The sequence below is a fragment of the Solanum dulcamara genome, chromosome 1 (assembly GCF_947179165.1).
Source record: "Solanum dulcamara chromosome 1, daSolDulc1.2, whole genome shotgun sequence".
NCBI lineage: Eukaryota > Viridiplantae > Streptophyta > Magnoliopsida > Solanales > Solanaceae > Solanum > Solanum dulcamara.
The window spans coordinates 45,446,610-45,468,175 of record NC_077237.1 but is presented as its reverse complement, the minus strand read 5'-3'; the positions used below and the strand labels follow the sequence as shown (position 1 = coordinate 45,468,175).

The 21,566-nt window shown below is 34.1% G+C and overlaps 1 protein-coding gene and 1 long non-coding RNA gene across 5 annotated transcripts; both read right to left on the bottom strand.

Annotated features, from left to right (window-relative positions):
• Positions 1-5,152: 5,152 nt before the first annotated feature.
• Positions 5,153-11,192, bottom strand: LOC129880414 (uncharacterized). Of its 3 annotated transcripts, XR_008765405.1 has the most exons (4): positions 10,709-11,192; positions 6,124-6,231; positions 5,774-5,811; positions 5,153-5,394 (listed from the first exon to the last, which is right to left on the bottom strand). It is a non-coding gene; the product is annotated as an uncharacterized LOC129880414 (long non-coding RNA). The 3 variants fall into 3 exon arrangements; XR_008765391.1 differs by having other exon boundaries at positions 5,153-5,811; XR_008765401.1 differs by having other exon boundaries at positions 5,153-5,811; positions 10,770-11,189.
• Positions 11,193-14,094: 2,902 nt separating this feature from the next.
• Positions 14,095-21,414, bottom strand: LOC129880282 (protein RETARDED ROOT GROWTH-LIKE). 2 transcript variants are annotated; one of them, XM_055954286.1, is made up of 7 exons: positions 20,881-21,414; positions 20,697-20,808; positions 18,123-18,282; positions 16,618-16,766; positions 16,380-16,531; positions 14,842-14,956; positions 14,095-14,567 (listed from the first exon to the last, which is right to left on the bottom strand). In XM_055954286.1, the coding sequence occupies exons 1-7, from the start codon at positions 21,288-21,290 to the stop codon at positions 14,430-14,432; spliced, it is 1,236 nt and encodes a 411-aa protein (XP_055810261.1). In that variant the 5' UTR covers positions 21,291-21,414; the 3' UTR covers positions 14,095-14,429. The 2 variants fall into 2 exon arrangements, with proteins under 2 accessions (XP_055810261.1, XP_055810335.1); XM_055954360.1 differs by having other exon boundaries at positions 14,487-14,567; positions 14,835-14,956.
• Between the last annotated feature and the right edge of the window lie 152 nt (positions 21,415-21,566).

Below are 21,566 nucleotides of genomic sequence, written 5' to 3'. Positions count from 1 at the left end.
AACTTTCGGGGTCTTACAAGAGACTTGCTCGGACAATGGATCAATCATAGGTTGAGGTGCTTGGCATTCCTTGTCTTCATTTACATTCAAATTGCTTCTCACATAAGCTCTTCTTGGAGGCATGGTTCTATAATTCAAATAACAAGAGTTAGAGGGAAAACCTTATAGGCTTCAACTCTATCGCATGACTTACGAGTGATGAAAGAACTAAAGTTTCTTAAAGGACTCATAGCCTCTCATTCATAAATGTGGCGTGCTTCACACTCATGAACAAGACTCTATACGTCTTAGCTTTTTTAGACACCATAGGACACTTTAACCTTATGCTTTGATACCAAATTTGTCATGACTCAAGCTAGACCCTAGACGTTACACAGCGAATAATATCCCGAGACCCTAAACAAGTCTCTTATCATAACATAGCATAACTTAGGAAAAAACAGAATAAACATAACAGAAATGCAGATGATATGTTTCAAAATAGAAATCTCAATATAATAAGAATCAAAGCATAACATCTGCTAAGCAAAAACATACTAATATGACATAGCCTCCACTACCATAGATAGGACATAAGACAAGCCCTAGATTACCAAACAACCAAAACTGAAACGAATATGAAGTAAAGATATAAAAAACTCATAATGATTGAACCCTCGAAGTATGAGGACTCACCAATCAATGAAACGTCGACAAGGGACAAATACTAGCCAGAGTATAGAGAAGAACGTCAGAACCTATATTATGAAAATAATATAGGCAAAAGAAGTATGCATCGGTATTATAGAATGTACTGAGTATGGACAATGTGCAATGCATGACATAAAATGTGATAACGCAATGACCTAGCTAAAACATGATAAAATCCTTTAAAGACATTGTTAGAAGTGTAAAACATAGTAAATGCAACATCCATAAGAAAGTCATAAGAGAGTCATAATGAGAACATAGCATATTGAGAATCATGAGTCATAGTGAGAGATACCGTTATTTGATATAAACCATGTGAGCTATAACATGGAGTTCAGTATCTTCCCCACACCGAAAAGAGGTTGTCCTACTTGCCCAGGTAAGGACCATAAACACTGCCTAAGTGTATCCACTAAGCTACTAAAAAATCAATCCTCAACTAATGGGTGATCCTTTCTCCTACGATGGCACGTAGTTATGGGACTACAGAATTTCTTCTAGAGACCCAGCCTCTACTAATGGGAGAGCCTCCATCCCAAAGTCCGCTCGGTACTAGGTGTGGTCTCAACGGAAAATCATACATAAGTATGAACATATCATAACCTTAGAAAATGGTACAAATTTAGTAATACCAAATTCATCATAACATACTTGAAGTTCATAAGAATAGATCGTTTAACAAATCATGATTCATAACGTGATCCATTCACAAGAGATACTTTATCTAAAGCATCCTAATCATGATAAGCTTCTTCATAAAAATTTTGTCGATACTTCATCTAGAAGCATCCTTAAATCACAGTTCATAAATGCATGATGCATGCATAACCTCAAAACATGGCTCATAATCATTAAATAGGCATAATGAATGGGTTCATATAAATTTCATCAAAAATATGTAATTGAGATCAATTAATTCATAATAAGATCAATGAGATTGAATAAAAGCATAATTAATTGAAGTCAATGCAAGATCATCAAAACCCTAGAAATTGGATTGAAATTCATGCAAAAAGTAGAGAAACCTTTGGGACTCCATGGATGGAAGAGGATCTATGGATGAAATTCTCACATACCTCACTAAAATCTATCCTTAACCTTGAAGTGGAGACTTGAGTTCTAGGAACCCAAAGATTGCCTTCGGAGAGAAAACCTTGATAGACTTAGAAAATTTTAGGAGAATGGGAGTGAATGGGAGAAAATTAAAAGGTTTCGATAAATAAAGGTAGTGCAATGTAGTCCAAAACTATGTAATTTTGATGTTAAAAGAATGGAAAATGTCTAAAATATTCCTAGATTAATTCAGCCAGAAGTGACCTACGGTTTGTAGGTCCTCGTACAATCTGTGCCTTTGGTTAGTAGAAATCATATCCAAAATTTAGAGCTACTGGAGTTGTCCCTACGACCCTGGTCTGCGGGTCATCAAAGCCCCTATAGATCGTCACCTACGATTCCCTCCTATGGACCGTAAGTCTTCCTACAACCCATAGGTTGGCTCGTAGAAGCCTGCACCAGCAACATTCCTGCAATAATTTTCCTTCATTTTGCCTTTTTAACTTCCGCGGTCTTATATAATCTCTTTGTGAACTAGGAAAAGGAATTATTGGGATAGAACGAAGAATATAGGGAGTAAGATACTTATTTTAGTAAAAATAAATAATTGATTTACGGCTAGAATAGAAATATATCAAGATCACCTTACTTGATTATAAAACGGAAAGATATATGAATGCATTCATGTTGGTTTATCCCATCCGAGCTCAATAATGTAGTTTGATGTCAATTAAGATAGACAATTAGAGGCTCAGAAGATGATTGTCATGTCATTAACCCCATATATGAATAACTAAATGAATAAACTATGTCAATGAAATTAGATATTTTATATGATTGCTAAACAGAATCATAACCCTGGAATCTCTCTCAAAGTCATAGCCCTAGGTTTTATCTTCTCTGTGAACAACCTCTGAATATTTACTTTTTATTACCTTTTTACTATACTATTAAGTAGTATAATAATCAACCATCAGAATCTTGATATTTGAAAGCTCGAATAAATAAATCAGAACAAGTTTAATTATGTAAATTGTTAATCACAAGTCCTTGTAGGTATGGCATTTGGCTTGTTGAGTCATTTTATTACTTGCACGATCATGTACACTTGTGTGTCTATTCGGATGCAATAAGTTTTTGGTGTCATTGTGGAAGACATCAAAATTAATTATTTATCTAAGTTAGACTCTTTTTTTATTTATTTATTCAAATTTTATTTTATTTTATTTTATTTTTGTATATATATTTTTAGTAGCAATTTTTTTATCATTATTGACATGACATCTTATAATTTAAATTGGTCAAATAATGAGTATTTTTATTTTGATGATCCTTGTCTGAATTGTCAAGGACCCCACTTATGACAAAACTGTTATAGTATTTTCAAAAATGGATGATGCGCACCTACCCAATCTTTTGAGTGGAATATTTGTAAAATATGTGATGGTTAAGATGGTCATTCGAATGGTTGTTCTAACTTTTATTCCCCTCCCCCAAGCCCCTATTATGATTATTCTTCTATTTTTTGTGATGATGATAGAAGTAATGAAGCGATGGGTCTTCTATTGTTTGTGATGATGATACGAGTAATGAAGCGACGGGGGCAATACCATAGAAAATTGTTGACCGGTTGAGAAAGCTGGAGGAGAACTATGCAATGATGAGGAGATCTCAAAGAATAGATAAAAGTATTGAAAAGGATTTGTTCCAAGCTCATAGACATGCAAACTAAGTTGATCAGCAATCTATATATTTAGTCAATAACCAAGGAGAACCTCCAATGAAAAATGAGAGTGAGCTCCCGCAAGCAGAGAGTTGTGATGAATAAGACATAGTGAACTAACCTTAGCTCGAGGAACAAGTTCAACAAATAAAAATACATGAGTTTATTCAAAATGGCCTTTCCAACACGGCAAAACAATTCAATGAAGCGAGAATAAAGTCAGACAGACAAAAGGTAGATTAATTTGGCTAAGATATCATGGTCTGTGGGCTCATTTGAATAAACTTTAAATTAAAAAAAAGTTGATGTGTCTTGTTCCCAACAACCAGTTATTATGGATACTAACCAATTATGAAGCAAAAAGAAGAATTTCAACTTTTCAACTATCTTTATTTGGTTGATGCTGATGTTGAGGGGGTTACAAAAGTGAGAATATCATAAATAATACAGTTTTGGAGTTGAGGCATGTTGGACCTCATTCTAAATACTTTTCGACATTGTGTTTAATTGACGACATGAAAATTGAGCCTTCCAAGCCAATGAAAAAGTGTGTGGATGAGAAACAAGGTACTTATAGTCTAAATTTTGCCATGCCAAATAGAAAAAATGATTTTCCTCATATATGGGCCAAGAAGTGCAACATGCGGCATATATTGTTTGGCTTCTATATTTACACCACCACTCTTTAACCGAGCATGAAGTTTGATGTAAAATTAGGGGTGCAATTCATATCCTTACAGTAGAAGAAAAAATTGGGATTACAACTGCATCGTGCCACGATGTTTAATCAGGCCCTTATTGGGAGGTAACCCAATCTATAAAAGTGTAGCTGCTTATTTTTATTTTTATACTATCACATTTTATTTTATTTTGCAGATTTGAGAAAGTCCAAGTACTCGAAATTGAATCTAAGGAGCACGTTTGAAATTAAGTGTGGGATCATGCAATCCTGGATGGAAATTATGAAAATATGGTCCTAGCTAGATCGTAGATGGCCCAGGGAGTTTCTCACCCTTCTCTAAATTCCTATTAATATAAATTACTTTCAGAGCAAAGTATGACTTTAAGTATGGGGTGGGGGATATCTTTCGATAATTGTATGAGGTTAAGGATGAGTATCTCATAGAATATCTTTCATTTTAGACAACAAAATACATGTTTGGCATGCCGCGCTAAGGGTGAAACTGCATAAGGTGAAAAATCACCCTGCCTAACGCATAGAGTGGAGCAACGAGTCAATTCCCTACTCTGGTGTTGATGCAGAGTAGTTTGTATACTCACATGTTTTCCAGCAGTTGCCACCTACATCATTCCTCAAGACCGTGTAAATTGGGTTTAATATAGCACTATTAGTACGATCGTAACAATCAAATTAGGAATTTGCGTCCTAGGTTTGATTGCGTAGATCGTAGCCTTTTTTCTTAGTATTCTTCCAGTTCTTCCCCGACATCAATCGCGGAATCGATGTCTCTTCGGAGCTGGGGGGGTTTTAGCCTTTTTACCCTTATCTTCATTGTGTCTCCTTTCTTCCATCGCACTCACTAAGTCTGTCACCTTTAAGTCACAGTAATGATATGTTGTATCTTCCTCAGGCGCCCTCGGTCCAATCCGGTCGTTGGAACATGGTAAAACACCTTATCGTACGCACTACAAATGGAATAGTATATCATACGGAGAGGGAAGAAATCAGAACTTTCTTTAAAAAAATTAGAACTTAAAAATTTTGTGCATGACATTAATGATGGCTATCATAAAAAGAAACCCTAGCTTCGCCGCATGTATTTAACCCCATAGTCGTCGCCGGTTCTTCTAATTGCCACTGGATATGGCCGGTGCCACTGGTCAGCCACCTTCCGTGACTGATCAGAATAACCTTTCAGATTTCCCACCCTTAATACAGCCTGATATACCTTCTAGTTCTTCTGTTCCTAGATCCCACCAACAAGAGAGGAATCAGAGACAACATCAATGATAAGGTGGCTGAGAACACAAGCAAAGCTGATGAAGGAGTTAGTACTGCAAATGCTTTTGAGGCTTTAACAGAAGAAACTACAAATATAGAGTTAATCGACAATACAGGGAATCATTCACAGGCAAATAAGAAGGGTAGTGATGGTTCACAAAGCTCATAGAGGAGTCACATGCAGCATGTAGTAAAGATGCAAATCAACAACAGATATCTACAAAAGAATGGGTCACAAACTATTTTGGCACACAGCAAAACAATGGTAAAACACATGAAGGAAGTAGTGATAATATTAATGGGAATAAGTATAACAATGCAGAATCCCTGGAGGTTGAGACTACCATGATAGCCAAGGAATCTATTTCAATTAGTCCCCCACCTGCAACAGATGAATGTAAAACAGAAGATATCAGGAACACTGATATAGAGGAAGAAGCTGACAAAGTTGATTGCTCTACAAATGAAGTGGAGAGTAATAGTAGGAACATTAATAATAATAAGTCTCCAGAAAATGAAGAGTTCCCAATAGTGATCCATGAGAATCAGAAGGAGATACAAAGAGGGGTCGACATTGCTGAAGAGTTGGAAAATGCAGTAGATCAAACACCACTCCAAACAATTGATGAATCAGAAGGAAGAAATCCACAGTTGCAAATAGAAGGTGTAAGTTCTCAGTGAAATAGTTTAATACCTGTTGGAAAGAAATCAGCACCCATGGAAATTCTGCATTCTATTGTATCTCATTAACTTCATGAGCATGACGATGAGAAATCACAATTATCAATCACCTGTGCAATCACTAAGGAAATTGAAAAAAGAGAAGAAGATAAGGAAGAGGATGATAATGATAATTCTCCACAGAAAGTTTGTACAGAAGCAGGTACATCTCCTAAATTGATGCTCAAGGGAAGAAAAGTGAAAATAGCAGCAGTAAGCTGCCATCAAGGATTCAGGAAAAGAGGGTGGTGAAAGCTACATCTAAATGACATACAAAGCTCTTTTTGGGAATATCAGGTCTGTTAGGACCTAAAATGCTTTTCATAGGGTGCAAATGCTTCACAGACATCACAAGTTCATATTGATTGCTCTAATGGAACCATTTCAAGATACATCATAGATTCAAAGGTGTAAAAGAAGGTTGGGGATGCAGTATGTGAATTATAATGCTAATGGGAAAATTTGGGGTTTTGTCAATAATAATATTCAAGTTGGTGTTATTTCAGACATAAATCAACAGTTGACATTACATTTGACTCTGGAAGATGGAAATTAGATTTATCCTCTGTTGTTTATGCTAAATGTTCTGTTGATGATAGATTAAGGCTATGGGAGGATCTTTATTCTATCAGTCACCATTTCTCATTACCATGGATGGTTGGAGGGGATTTCAATGTGATATTAAGTGAGGAAGAGAAGATTGGGGGTCTTCCTGTATATCCTCAAGAATATGAAGATTTTGCTTTCTGTATTAACTATTGTGAATTGGTAGATTTGAGCTTTTCTGGCAGTCCTTTTACCTGGTGGAATGGTAGAATAGATGAAGAATGCATATTTAAAAGATTGGGCAGCGTTGTGGTTAATCAATTATTGCTTGATCTGTATGGTAATATGGATCTTCAACATCTGGCTAGGACTGGGTCTGATTGTGCCCCCCTTCTCCTTTCATGTGGATCTAGAAATCTCTCTATTGCGAAACCTTTCAAGTTTTTAAAATTTTGGACTGAAAGAGAAGATTTCAAGGAAGTGGTCCAACATAACTGGGTTGCAGAAGGTAATGATGATGTTATTATTCAGCTGAAGATCAAACAGAAGAGAGTTAAGCAAGCTTTATCTAAACGGAGTAAAGAAAAAGTTGGGGACATTTTCACATAGATTGCTATCGGGGAAGAAATTGTGAGGGTAAAAGAAGAGTTATTTGAAGAAAATCCATCCTCTGGGAACAGAATCATATTACAAAAGGCATATGCAGAATTGAAATTATATCTCCATTATGAAGAGGAATTTTGGAGACAGAAGGCTAGCACACAATGGTTTGAAGAGGGTCATAGAAACACTAGATTTTTTCACAGTTTGGTAAAAGTCAGAAGAAAGAGACTAGCTCTAAAAAGAATTTTAAAATCTGATGGGGACTGGGCAGAAGGAAATGTTGCAATTGCTGCTGAGGCTGTAAAATTTTTTACTGACCAATTTACTGGAGAATCTACTTCTGATGATTTGTCTTTATTGCAGAATATTAATCCTCTTACTAAGCAAGAAGATAATGATAGATTGAGTGTATTACCTGGTGAAGATGAGGTCAAAAAGGTTGTTTTGGAGCTCAATGCTGAGAGTTCTCGTGGTCCTGATGGTTTTAAAGGATATTTCTATCAGAAATGCTGGAGTGTTGTGGGGTCCAATGTTATTAAAGTGGTTCATGCATTTTTTTTCGAGGCTCTACTTTGCCTAAGTCGATTACTCATACACACTTGGTTCTATTACCAAAAAAAAGATATGGTTTAATCTTTTTCTGATCTTAGACCAATAAGTTTGAGTAATTTCATTAACAAAGTCATATCCAGATTGATCCATGATAGATTAGAGTGTCTTTTGCCCAAATTGATTTCTCCTCATCAATCTGGATTTGTGAAGGGTAGGAGCATTACTGAGAATGTGTTATTGGCTCAAGAATTAATTGTTGATATCAGGAAAAAAGGGAAGCCTGCTAATGTTGTGATTAAAATCGATATGGCTAAGGCTTATGACAGGGTGGATTGGAAGTTCTGGATGAAAGTGCTAGAAAAGATGGGCTTTGATTTGAAGTGGATGGATATGGTGTGGAGATTAGTGGCCAACAACTGGTATTCCGTTCTAATTAATGGACAAGCACATGGTTTCTTTCACTCTTCCAGAGGTGTAAAGCAAGGGGATCCTATATCCCTGCGTTGTTTATTATGACTGCTGAAGTGTTATCTAACGCTCTTAATCAGTTATTATCTAATTATGAATTTAAGAGCTATGGCCTACCAAAGTGGAGTGAGCAAATTAATCATCTTGCTTATGCAGATGATACTATCATATTTGCCAATGCTGACAAAAGGTCTCTTCAATTAATAATGGATACTCTTAATCTATATGAACCACAATCTGGTCAAAAGATTAACAAGGGAAAGAGCTTCTTTTATTTGTTTAGCAAGGTTTCTCACTCAGTGGTTGAGGAAGTACAGAATGTTACTAGTTTTAACAGAGTTAGCTTTCCCTTGATTTATTTAGGATGTCTTCCTGGGCATACTAAATAGAAGAAAGTCTATTTTTCTGAACTAATCAAAAAGATCCAGAACAAATTACAGATGTGGAAAGGAAAATTACTTTCTTTTGGAGGTAAAGTTGTATTAATCCAACATGTCGTTTAAAGTATTCCTATATACTTATTATCAGTTACTAATCCTCCAAAATGTGTGATCTATGATATGCACAAAATGTTTGCAAAATTTCTGTGGAACTACAGAGAAGAGGGAAGAGCTAAGCACCAGATAATATGGGATGCTATATGCCTTCCAAAGGAGGAGGGGGTCTTGGTTTTAGATCTCTATTTGATGTATCAAAGGCACTTTTTGCTAAATTATGGTGGAACTTTAGGACTTGCAATACTCTATGGTCCAATTTCATGTGGAACAAGTATTGCAAGAGAACTAGACCTCAAATTGTTGAATGGAAAGGGGGTTCACAAGTCTGTAAGAGTATGCTACAAGCTAGGGACTTCTTTGATCAAGAAATCTGGTGGGAAACAAGAGCAGGACATTCAAGTGTATGGTTTGACAATTGGACTCAGTTAGGAGCTCTACACTATCATATGCCTCTTGATCATGATCAGGGAAATATTGAAGAGGTAAAGCAGCTTATAAATGAGGAGGGACGGAACAATGACATGTTACATGAGATTTTTTTCAGAAGAAGTGTGTTCTCAAATTGGTCAAGTGCTGGGCAGAGGTCAGATTATAAATGAAAAAGATAAAGCTTGGTGGATGCAGATTGGAAATGGTAAATTTACAGTGGGAAGTGCTTGGGAGTTGGTTAGGCAAAGACAGAATAGAAAGGAGAGCATAATGCTGATCTGGGAAAGAGGAATTCCTTTCAAAGTCTCCTTTCTGATGTGGAGATTATGGCATAAGAGGATACCTATTGGGGAAGTTCTAGTGAGGATGAAAATTAAAAATGAAGTAGAATGTTGCAGTTGTGATGCTAGAGTACAAGAAACATTTGATCACCTTTTCATTCACTGTTCTATTGCTAATAGTCTATGAAGATTGTTTGCAGATGCTGCTGGAATCCAGGGAACTCTACTACAATGGAGACAAGTCATAGATTTATGGTGGGACACTGATAGTTGTGCCAAATTAAGACCTTTATTTAGGGCAGTCCCTGCTTTTATCATTTGGTATATTTGGAGAAGAAGAAATGTTACCAGATATGGGGGAAATATGTCTAAGCATGCTATGATTTTGGGAATTATAGAATGATAGTTTTGTTTACAAAGGTCAGATTTCCTTGGTTAGTTGATATTCCTAAGTCTTGGCCTTTGATTGTCAAATTTTTAGAGGAGTATACACCCCTTAATTACAGTAAGGTGGTGGTTTGGAAATTCCCTTATTTGGGCATCTTTAAATGCAATACAAATGGATGCAGCAAAAGAAATCCTGGTATCAGTGCTATATCTTTTTGCGTGAGAAATGGGTAAGGTGATCTGGTATATGCTGAATCAAGGAAGATGGGAGAAATTTCAGCTATTGAAACAGAAGTAAAAGCTGTCAAATATGGTTCAGAGTATTGTTTGCAGGATGGACTATTGCCTTTAACTATAGAAACAGATTCCTTGATTACTCAGAAGATTTTATATGGGGTTTGGGAGGTTCCTTGGGCTGTTTCTATAGATGTGAGAAGCGTTAAAGATTCTTTGATTAATGGAGAAGTGGAGGTGGTCCATATATTCAGAGAAGGGAACAAACTGGCAAATTTTTTAGCTAATAATGTTGATCATTTTGCAGGTATTGACACAAAAAACATATTTTCATGTACAAGAACTACCACAGCAAGCTCAAGCTATCATTCAGTTGGAAAAATGTAAAGTCCCTAATCTAAGAATCAAGAAAATCCAAAACAGGGGTTTTACCACTCAAGTATGTGATTCAAGTTGAAAGGAAAGTCATTGGGTTCGGTATTTATCAAGAAAACCATGAACAATTAGTTAGAAACAAAATCAAAATCAGGAGGTTAAGCTTCAATACAAATAGGGTCCCAACCTCGGGGGAATGCAAATGTTTCGTATGCTCTTCAAGTAAGCAACAACAGTAGAGTGTACACCTTTTTAGATCTGAAATCCTTAATGGTGGTATTAACTTCTATGGAGTTCATTCCGTGAGCGATAAACGTTCTAGAAAGGATGTCACGTTATTGTTGGAGCTTTATTTTTGTTGGCTGGATCTTGGCCAAATCTTCGAAATCAGTTCACTTTCTATCCTTGGAGCTGAAGAAGTCTTCACTGAGCATGATTCCACGACACTGGTGAGAGGTGAAATGTCCAACTGGAATACACTCGAGCTCAAGGAGATGAGAATGTTTTGAAGACAAAGAAGTGGCCATTTCTGAAGATCGCTATGATGCTTTGGCGATGGGGGAAGGTGACCTTGAGGTCCATGGAAGCTTCTGGGTTTCCTTTTTTTGTTCTGTTCTTTAATTTTGTGTTTAATTGTTGTCGTTGGTGTGTATATTTGGACTCGGGTCGCTTTTGGGCTTGAGTCAGATTAGTTTTGTGTGATACTCGTTTTTTTGTTCATAAAAGGGAAATTAAATTATGAGAAAAAATATTTTTTAATAAATAATTATTAATTTTAGTAATATTTTTTATTTATTATTATTTATAGTAATATATAATAATATTATGATATATCTATCATGTATTAAAAGTGATTATACATGTAATATAAATGTATTATAAGTGTTAAAATATATTATACTTGTTTGATAAGAAATTGACACAATATATTATAAGTGTATTAAAGTATTTGATAAATATATTATCCATGAATAAAACTTGTATTATATGATTTTTATAAATTATTCTCGCTAATATGTATTAAAACTGTATTATAAATGTATTATAAGTATCCAGTAAAAAAAATATTATTATTATAAATAGTAAATATTTTTTTAATATAGTATATTTATGTAAGTTCCCTTAATAAAATGGCTTTGGCCTCTTTCAATAAAAAAAAAGACTACCATAAAAATTTTAATATTTTATTTTTACATAATATATTTCTTATAAAATATTATTACATAATATTTAATTATGACAGTTATTGAAGAGTAATTTTATAAAAAGTATACCGCTATAAAGATTGTTATTGGTACAGAATGTTTGTCCCAAATAGGCCCTACAATTCAAATTAATTAGATCTCGCACATTGAATGAAAAAATAAAAAAAATACAACGAGGTTTGAATTTGTGAATTTTATGCTTAATATCAAACTCAATTTTTTTAAAAACTAATATTCCAAGGCAGATTTATGTGAGACATGTCTATACATGCGGGCAGGATAGGCATGTCTATGCATGCGGGCAGTTTACCCCACAACCACACCACACCATATCGTTTCTCTCTTGTGGATAAGTGAATTATTAGGAATGTGAATTTTATATTTAAATTATTGGAGTGTAAATTTTATATTTAAACTATCACTTATTAGTTTGAGAAACACACCTTTCGTTTTTATTACACTCTCATCATATTATATGTACTACACTCTCTCTTTAATTTAAAAAAAATTATCACATGAGCAAAATATTCCACCTTGAAAAAATTTAAATAAATTATTAGAAGCTAAAATTAAAGATTAAAGTATTACTACCCAACCCCTCCAAAAAAATTTATAAAATAAAATATAAAATATTTTTCTTTTCCCACTCCATCACTTTCTCTCACCATACACCCCCTCTCCCCAATTTTCTAGTTTTACTTTTTATTTTTAAATTTCTTTTATAAAAGTTTTTTAAAATTTTTTTCATATGATTTTAGAAAAGTATTTTTTACTTGCGGCAAGATTTTTCTTAAAATACAATTTTTATTTCTGTTATATTTGGTGAGCAAGTAGAAAAAAAATCCTACAAATATATGTATATATCTAAGTCAAAACAAAAAAAATGTAAAAAAATAAAAATATAATTAAGAGTAGAGGCTTAGAAGGGGTGGGTATATTAAAAAAAATAACATTTTTTAGAAAGGAGTCAGAGGGGGTAAAATATGAATTTTTTTAAAAATATTTTATATAGAAAATGTTAAAAAATAAAAGGACGGGGATTGTCAGTGAGGTGGGTGGAGATGGTGGAGTTGGTGAGAAAAAATATTTCTAATTTTTAAAAAAAAAAAAATTATTAAAATAAATTTTTTAAAAAAAATTATTTCTTTTTAAAAAATTATTTTTTAAAAAGTTGATTTCTTTTTAAAAAAATATTTTTTTGTGGGGATAAAAATACTTTAGTCGTTGTCTTTTAATTGTATTAATAGTTTATTTAATTTTTGTCAATGTGAAATATTTTATCCGTGTGAAATGTCATGTAGAAAGGTTTTTGCAAAAGTAAAGTAGAGAGAGTGTATTACACACAACAGAGGTGTGTTTCTCAAACTAATAAATGATAATTTAGGTAAAAAAAACTCACATTTCCAATAGTTTAGGTATGAAACTCAAAAAAAGATAATTTAGATGTGTTTTTGACATTTATTTCTATCTCAAAAGAAAAAAGATCGGTCAATTTAATTTTACTTTTATTATGAGACAGTGTGTTTGGTAGGGAGAAAAATATTTTCTTTAGGTCCCTTAAAAATGAGAAAAATAATTTTCCTAATAAAAGTGAGAAAAACAAGTTGCATAAGTTGCATTCTAAATTTATTATCTCCTCCCCACAACAAATTCCCCAACCACTGCCCCTTTGATCATCAAACACCCGCAACCCCCAAACCCCCACTCGCATCTCATCCCGCCTCCATGGTGTTTTACTAGATAACATTTAAGAGGTCGATTGATAGCTAGATAAGAAATAAGTTGGTCATGTACTAATTTTTGTATAACTTATACAATATTTGATTAGTATACAAGAAATAAATTATTCATATATAAAATTAATACAACGTTTGATTGACACTTTAGAAACCTACATAAAGAATACATATATAAGTTATGAAGAAATTTATGTATTATTTTATGTAGGTTAGAAGATGAAATAAATAATACATATATAATTTATACATGAATAATCAAATCCTGCATAACTAATACTTGCATAAAATAATACATAGCTTATACTAATCCCTACATTATTAATACATGCATGCATAACTCTAACAAGCTACCAAACGATCCCTAAATGTTCTTGGAATAATATTTTCTTGCTTACTTACCAAACACTAGAAAATTAATTAAAAAATCCACTTGTTTTCTAAAAAAACACTTTCTAGAAAATCGTTTTCCATAAAAAAACATTTTCCTTCCTACCAAACACACGTTCAAAGGAAAATGGATCGTTAATTTAATTCGATTCTTTCAAGATGGCAAAACCACTACTCTTAACAGTTATGATGCTTCCAAAACTTATTGTTCAATAAGAAATTCTTTTACAAGGAAAAAAGAATAGAGAACTACTATGAATTCATCGCACTTGGGAAATGCCATATTGTTAAACAAAAATGAGCACGAAATCAAAATTAAAAAAAAATACTTACAGGAGAAAGGTACCAAATATGCAATTTCCTCTAAATTCATATCCCCTATTTTTAAGGCACCAAGCTTAAATGATATACACCTCCCCTACTGTAAAGTGATCCTGCATTAACAATTAAGAAAGACCAAGTGCCGTATAGCAAATAGATACATTATTTGAGGATTTCGTATGTACAAGAAGCTCCAGGCCATAATTAAGTACGATGGCATATTTCAAGCTTCCAACACTTCAAAAGCTAGTTATACCTAAAGAGCGATCGATGACTTATGGGCAATGTCATAAACCGAAATGAGGATCTCCGCACCAATCAGTATAATAATGAGCCATTCGAGGAAATCTGACTTCCTATTTTGAAGAATTTCTTGAAGGAATCGTATATTATGCTGCACACAAATATCAAAATGTTAACTAGTGCATTTACTCATATGACGAAATTCAACAGTTTTTATCTTTTATAGAAGGAGCTGCAAACATAGAACACATCAGGGTAAGAAAAAATATGACATTTAAAGAACCTCTAGTCTTGGTTTAAGGTAAGTTGGTAAAAAGAATAATTTAGAACCGAATAGAGCGTATTGATTATAGAGGATTCATGTAACTGAACCAATTTTTGAATTTGTAGCTTCATTGATTGATTAAGAATGGTATACCATATACCTCAACAAACTTCAGCTTAAAGTCAAGGCTTGCAAATCTTTGAGTCAACTCAAATTCATCTCTGAGATATTCCCAAATTTGAGCATATTTCGCATCCTTCCATGCAATATCTGATCTGAAAACAAAAGAAACTTCCATATGATACTACCAAACACAGAGCAAAGAAAGTGTTACCTACCAAGAAAACTACCATCCATGTAAAACAGGGCTTTGCCTAAAAAAAATTCATGCGGCGTCAAACAGAAATTATTATAATTCCAAGAAAGACGTGTTTTCAAAAAAAAATAAAATAATAATGATGGTCCAGAGGCCAGCTTGCGCATACATTGTTTATGTAATAAGGTATCTACTGCATCCCACCAAGACTTCAAATACCGGATAACTCTATCTACCAAATCTTTAAATACCAAATAACTCTATTTACCAAAACTTCAAATACCGGATAACTCTATCTACCAAAATTTCAAATACATGATAGTGATAAGGTCTGTGTCCACTCTAAACCCCACTTGTGGGATTTCATTGGGTATGTTGTTGTTGTCCATCTACCAAGACTTCAAATACCAAATGGCTAACTCAATCCACCAAGTCTTAGGAAAAAATCACCTATTTTTGCCTCTGCTTGGATTTAAACCCCTAGTCTGGTCTGCACCCTCTTTATTGTCCACTAATACGCCACACCCTTGGGTGCAAAGGGTATTTTAAAATGAATTACTATCACTAGGCATGCTTATTTACCTATATATAGTTTTTAAAAGGGATAATTACAATAAATGGCCATTCGGTCATTTTAATTACCAAAAAGATGGTCATTCGACGTTATTCCACGTATAGAGTATATTATAATGTATATTTAATGCATAGCTCCTGTATAAGTACTTTATATTGTATAGTCAGTGCATACTTTCTATGACTATTGGCAAGCTCTATTGTATAGTCACTGTATATTTCATATGATTTTGGCTATTTTTTATGTAAATAAAACATGGCTATATTTATTGTAAACTAATTAGTTTATTGTATATATTTGAAATTGTCCCTTTTTTAAATGTTTATACTTGATACTATAAGTTTTTCTCTTTGAAGCAATCAAACTGGATCAACTAAAATTGGGAAAGTTGTGGTTGTAAGAAAGGTTCAAATTCGACACTTAAATCAATATCTTGGAAATTCCCTGTGAAATTCATGATATAAGCATATTCAAATGGATTCAACTATAAAAGAAGAAAGATTCGAAAGAGCAGACATGAAATAGTTAAAAACATTTTCTAGAACATGAATGACTAATTGAGGTGCAACAATTAACTTTTGCTCCCCGTAACAATGTCCCCCATTTCTTGGATTGAAATAAGTACTTAAAAAAAAAGGCATACATTCCCGGGCCACTTCCACTACATAAATGTTTCCTCCTTCGAAGATAGAAAAAGTTAATGTATATGCCATACTCTTCCAAATCACAATATTGATATAACAGGGAAATGGAAAAATGAAGAAGAAATAAAGAAATTCATGACATATCTAAATAGATGCAGATATACCTTTCAAAAAGTCCTAGCTTAAGAATCACATCAGCAAGATTAGAATTTGCCTTGCCAACCAGTTGGAAAAGCTTTTTCCTCTCCATTGTGAAAGTTCCAGTCTTTTCCATTCCACGATTGATGTCCGTAAACTCAGCAACCATTCCATCAACCTGGAATGGCAGAGGATACCAGTCAGAAAGGTACTACAACTAAGAACCTTCTCAGGCTGATCACATATAAGTTGGTAGACACCTACTTGGCGAACATAGTAATCAAGAGCAATACTTTGACCAAGAACACTGCCAATGGTTCGGATACCATCTATATTCATATATTGCAACATTATGTAGTCTAATCCACCTTGCATCCATGTGCTCAAAGTTGGCTTCTCTCTTACCTCATATTCTAAAATTCCACAAATTAGACATCAGTGAGATATTTTTTACTCATAAACATAAAAAAACTCATAAGTTGTGAAAACTATCAAATTGCCCCAATTATTTGTTCAATCTTACCAAATAAGCAAAAGTTCATAATAAAAATATAATACACTATCACAAAACTATTCTAAAAAAATACAACATTTATTGATCGAACTTTAGTTCAATAAAAAGGTAAAATTGAACATAAGTTGTAGTATACTATATTCATTGAGCCGTTTGTTGGGCAATATCATTAGTAACTATATCATCATGTTCATATTCCATAATATTTCATCACTCGTTTTGTATTCTCACAAAAAAATATGTAGTCTTTTTACTAAATATAAACTTGTGGGTCAATTTTTGTATTTGAAAAATGTAAAATCATGATATGACATTCTCAAATCAAGCTTTTTGGAGAATTTGGGATTTCATCTCATTCAAATCACAAGATGAAATTGCATGTCCAAACACCTACTTAATAACGAGAAATTATTTCAAGTAGCCAAAATTTGCTACACCAAGAACAAACATGCAACTTCAGTGTGACATTCACTTCAGTTGATTAGGATAAGGGAAAATAATTAAAATGCACTCCTACTCCTAACAACCCTCGAAAGTCATTCAGTTTCTGCCACTTCCCAGTGAGGTCATCAATTAATGGGAAAGTGAGTTTAGGAAGTGAAGAGATTCTTTGATGAAATTCCATAATTTTGTGTGTTCTAGTAATAACGGGCCAGAATCAGCATGTTAGAAGAGGTTTGAAAGATAATAAAGTCACTAATAATGCCAAAAAAAATAGCATTTGAATGAAAAATGACATTTGGGATCTTTCTCCCCAAAAAAAACAAAATAGAGAAGCAGAAACAAATAAAAACCTAAAAAAAGGGCTGATTTGACTGCTAAATTCCAAATCACCTCCACCCTTCCTTGGGAAAGTAAAAATGACTCTCTTTGCTTTTTTTAATCAGAAAGTTTTACTCAGAATCCTTTGAGGGGAGAGCAGAAGTTAGAATTGGCAGCAGAACTCAAGATCCATGTCGCATCTGTTTCCTGTTTTTAAGCAAAACCAACTCAAATCCAAATTCCTATTATCAAAATGAAATGACAATGCCTTTTGATTAGCAGTTTTATCTTAAAACCTTTACTACCTCACAAACATATAGTTCCAATAGTGACGGGGTCAGAAATAAAAGAAAGAATAAGAATAATAAACATTTGTCCAAAAAAGAATAAGGAAAATGAACAGACTATATAACGAATTTAAAAGGCATTTTCTTATATTAATAAGTAAATTCATAAGCATTTTATAGCTTGAATCATTTTCACATAAACTCACCATCCTTTCTCATCTCCGGTAATAACCCTGAAGCATGTCTCTCGACAATCTTCAGGTATCCATCAACCTCATGATCGGAAACATTAAACAAGACAATTGAGCCATATTGGAAAACTACCATGTAACAGCAGTCACTGCCACTTAAGTTGGCACCTAAAGCCTGAAAGCATAACACATAAGAATTATATTAGGAAAAACACAATAACACTAACTGAGTAATATTGGAATTTCTTATATGCTTATTAAGCAAGGAACAACACAAACAACAACACCTCAATCTGAAAACTTCTGTACCAAAAAAAAAAAAAAACAGAAATCCTCAAAAACAAACCTGCACACAGGAGCAAGCTTGGGAAAAAGAGTATAAAAGGGAAAAGGAAAGGAAAATCTCAAGCAAAAACCTTTTAACCCATTGGCTTTAAACAGAACCACCATCAATCAATCAACTACACCTTGATTGCAAACTGGGTGGGGTGGTTATGTAGATCTTCAATATCCATTCTATTATAATAAGATCCATTTCATCGCAAAACTAAAAAATTAGTCTCTTAATGCAAATCAGGAGTTCTCTAAAATTACTAAAATCCATCATTCACTTCCTACATTGACATGCAACTCTTTCAACCAGATTGACAAAGACTCCTAGATATAACAAAAATTTCCAAAGAGGTGGAAGTGGTCAATCAAAGTGAATTCACGTTCACAGGGGTTCACTATGCGTAAACGTGAATGGTCTATTTTCTACCTGTTGCAAACAGATAGAAAAGGCCCATTGTCTGCAGACATCAGGAAAAATTCCAATTTCTGATAAAATTAGATCACGAATCTGGAGTGGTAATTGACAAACGATCAGCCAAAACTTAACAACAGTCAGAATCTAACAACAGCCAGAAATTAGATCATGAATCTTGCTAGATTGCCAGAATGCAAATAACAAAATGATCTCAACTACAAACCAAAGAAGAACATTCACATCATGCGTACAATGGCAAGTAAAGCCATAGTTTGCACCAAGGCAGTTAGACATATAAGTGCTCCTCTGCAAATATGCAATCTTCAACATTTAATACTTGAAGAACATATCACTAGTCCATGCCTCTATTGGGAAGGTGTGAATTTGAAGCTGAAAACATTTGAAGATGCCCCAATAACTATTGCCAAGTATCTCATTTGTGTTCAGCCATGATAAAGAGGACATCATACACTCAGTTAAATAGCAAATCAGTCTAGCACCAGAACAACAGAAAAGGGTAATTTATATATTTCATCTTACTGACGCTTCATCACTTTTAGTTCTTATACATGCTACATATTACAGATCCATACATGTTACGCCCCATAAAAATATATAGCTTCATGCGTTACAAAATCACAACTCAAGTGCCTAAAACTTTAGAGATAAAAAGTGAAAGAATGCAACAATCTATCAGCAACTTTGTAGGCAATTGCAGCAAATACCTCTGTACTAGTTTTACCTTCTTTTTTTTGGTCAAAACTAAAACACTAATGATCTTTGGTTAAAAGTAATTGAAAATTGTCTAGTTTTCCATATTTGAAGAAAACCCACTTTATCATGGAAGATACAAGAGTGTTGATGAGCCAAACTACCTCCCCATGACTCAACCTGATATTATCTCCCCGATGAGTATTGCGAGTTATTTTTATATTCTCCTTACGATACTCATCAAAATGTACTGATTAGTAACTTTTGATATATAAATCTGCTCCAGCAAAAGGGTCACGCAACAATGGATGAGGAGAGAAGAGTAATGAGTAGAGAAATGTAGAACGAGCAAGACCACACCACACTTTAACAAAGATCTAGTCATGGATACTTTCTCTTAGTTGGGGATAATTTCGTGTCATGGAAAAGCAAGAAACATATGTGATTGCATATTATAGTGCAGTGCAAAAGCAGAAAATCGAACTATAATTATGGTAACTCGTTAATGCAAAAAGAGCAAGCAACTACTCAATGAAAAATTAGATAAGTAAATAAGATATAACTTGAGGTTGAGTGTAATATTTATAAAGCACTTCATATTGTATCAAATCCAATGCTTTATAAGAGAATCAAACACATTTGACTGTGACTTTGTCAGGGAAAAGATATCTTAGGAGACATATCAAGAAGTTTGCAATTTCAAATGGTCAGCCTGTAGAATTATTCACAAAATCCCTCTATCGGCACACGAACTAGCCATGTATATAACAAAGTCGGTCCCTGTAATTTTATGCACCAACTTAAAGAGGAGTATTAGGTAGATGGTGCAAACACATTAGACAAAAGTGAATACACCCATCTTGAATCGAGAAATGCAAATATAAACACCAAAGAGTGTAAATATAAAACTAACAAACATTCTTTCAACTTTCTCTTCCATTACTCTTCTAACAGATTATATTGTCAAGAAATCAACAAGGTCCAAAACACCAAATCGAATTTTTTACCATTTAACCCTCATAATCATGTATGTCCAAACTACTTCTCCGAATACACTCGATGTATTATCAACTGTAAGCAAAATTATTCAAATACAAAGGCACAAGAGAAGATACGCAAAAGACACTCACAGTGGGAGCCTTCTTAGTGTCCCCAAATCTTAAAACAACATAATTCGTCATTCGAGATGAAGGTGGAATGAAATTCTGCTTGTTCTTTTCCACTAAGCTCCTCAAATCCACACTGCAAAACTTTCAATTAATGTTTCCGTATTTTGAACAAAACGAAATGTGATAAACAGATAGAAACCCAAACCTAGTAGAGAAAAAAAATGCCCTAACAGGGATATATGGCTTAACAGCGGTAGCACTAGCATCATCCTCATCTTCTTCCCGCTCCAAAGACAATTCCTCAGCTTCCGCGATCTCGGAGCATGAAACGGCGTCGTTCCAATCCACGGTGTGCGCTGAGGACGATATTGAAGAGAGGCATTTGGCCACAGCGAAACTAGGCTTCTTACGAGAGGAAATGAAGCCGTGGTTCAAAGAATGCGATTGGCGTCGGAGAATGAGAGAGAAAGTTAGAGTAATCGGGCGATGAGGATTTTGTAGGTTACGGTAGAGAGTGTGTAAAGCAGAAGGGTTTGTTGTGGTGTGAGTGAAGAGAGTTCGAAAAGCTTTGTTGAGACAAGGAATGGAGGAAGAAATAGCAGTGACAGACTTCATAGGAGCAGCGTGGAGAAGAAACACAAGCAGGGCAGTGGTTTATGGGTCTCCACACTGTCCTTAAGGTTTTCAGTCGCATTTTCCAAATGAATGGGTAGGGTGGGCGTTACATAGTTTCTTCTTCTTTTTCCTATTTTCCTTTTCTCCCCCCCCCCCCCCCCCCCCCCCGCCCTCCGCCCACTAATGGTTCTTCTTCTTCAAGTTATGCCCTCTGTTTTCCTTTTTTGAATTAATTCCAAACAATTTACTATTTTTTAAGAAAAACGTTTCAAGACA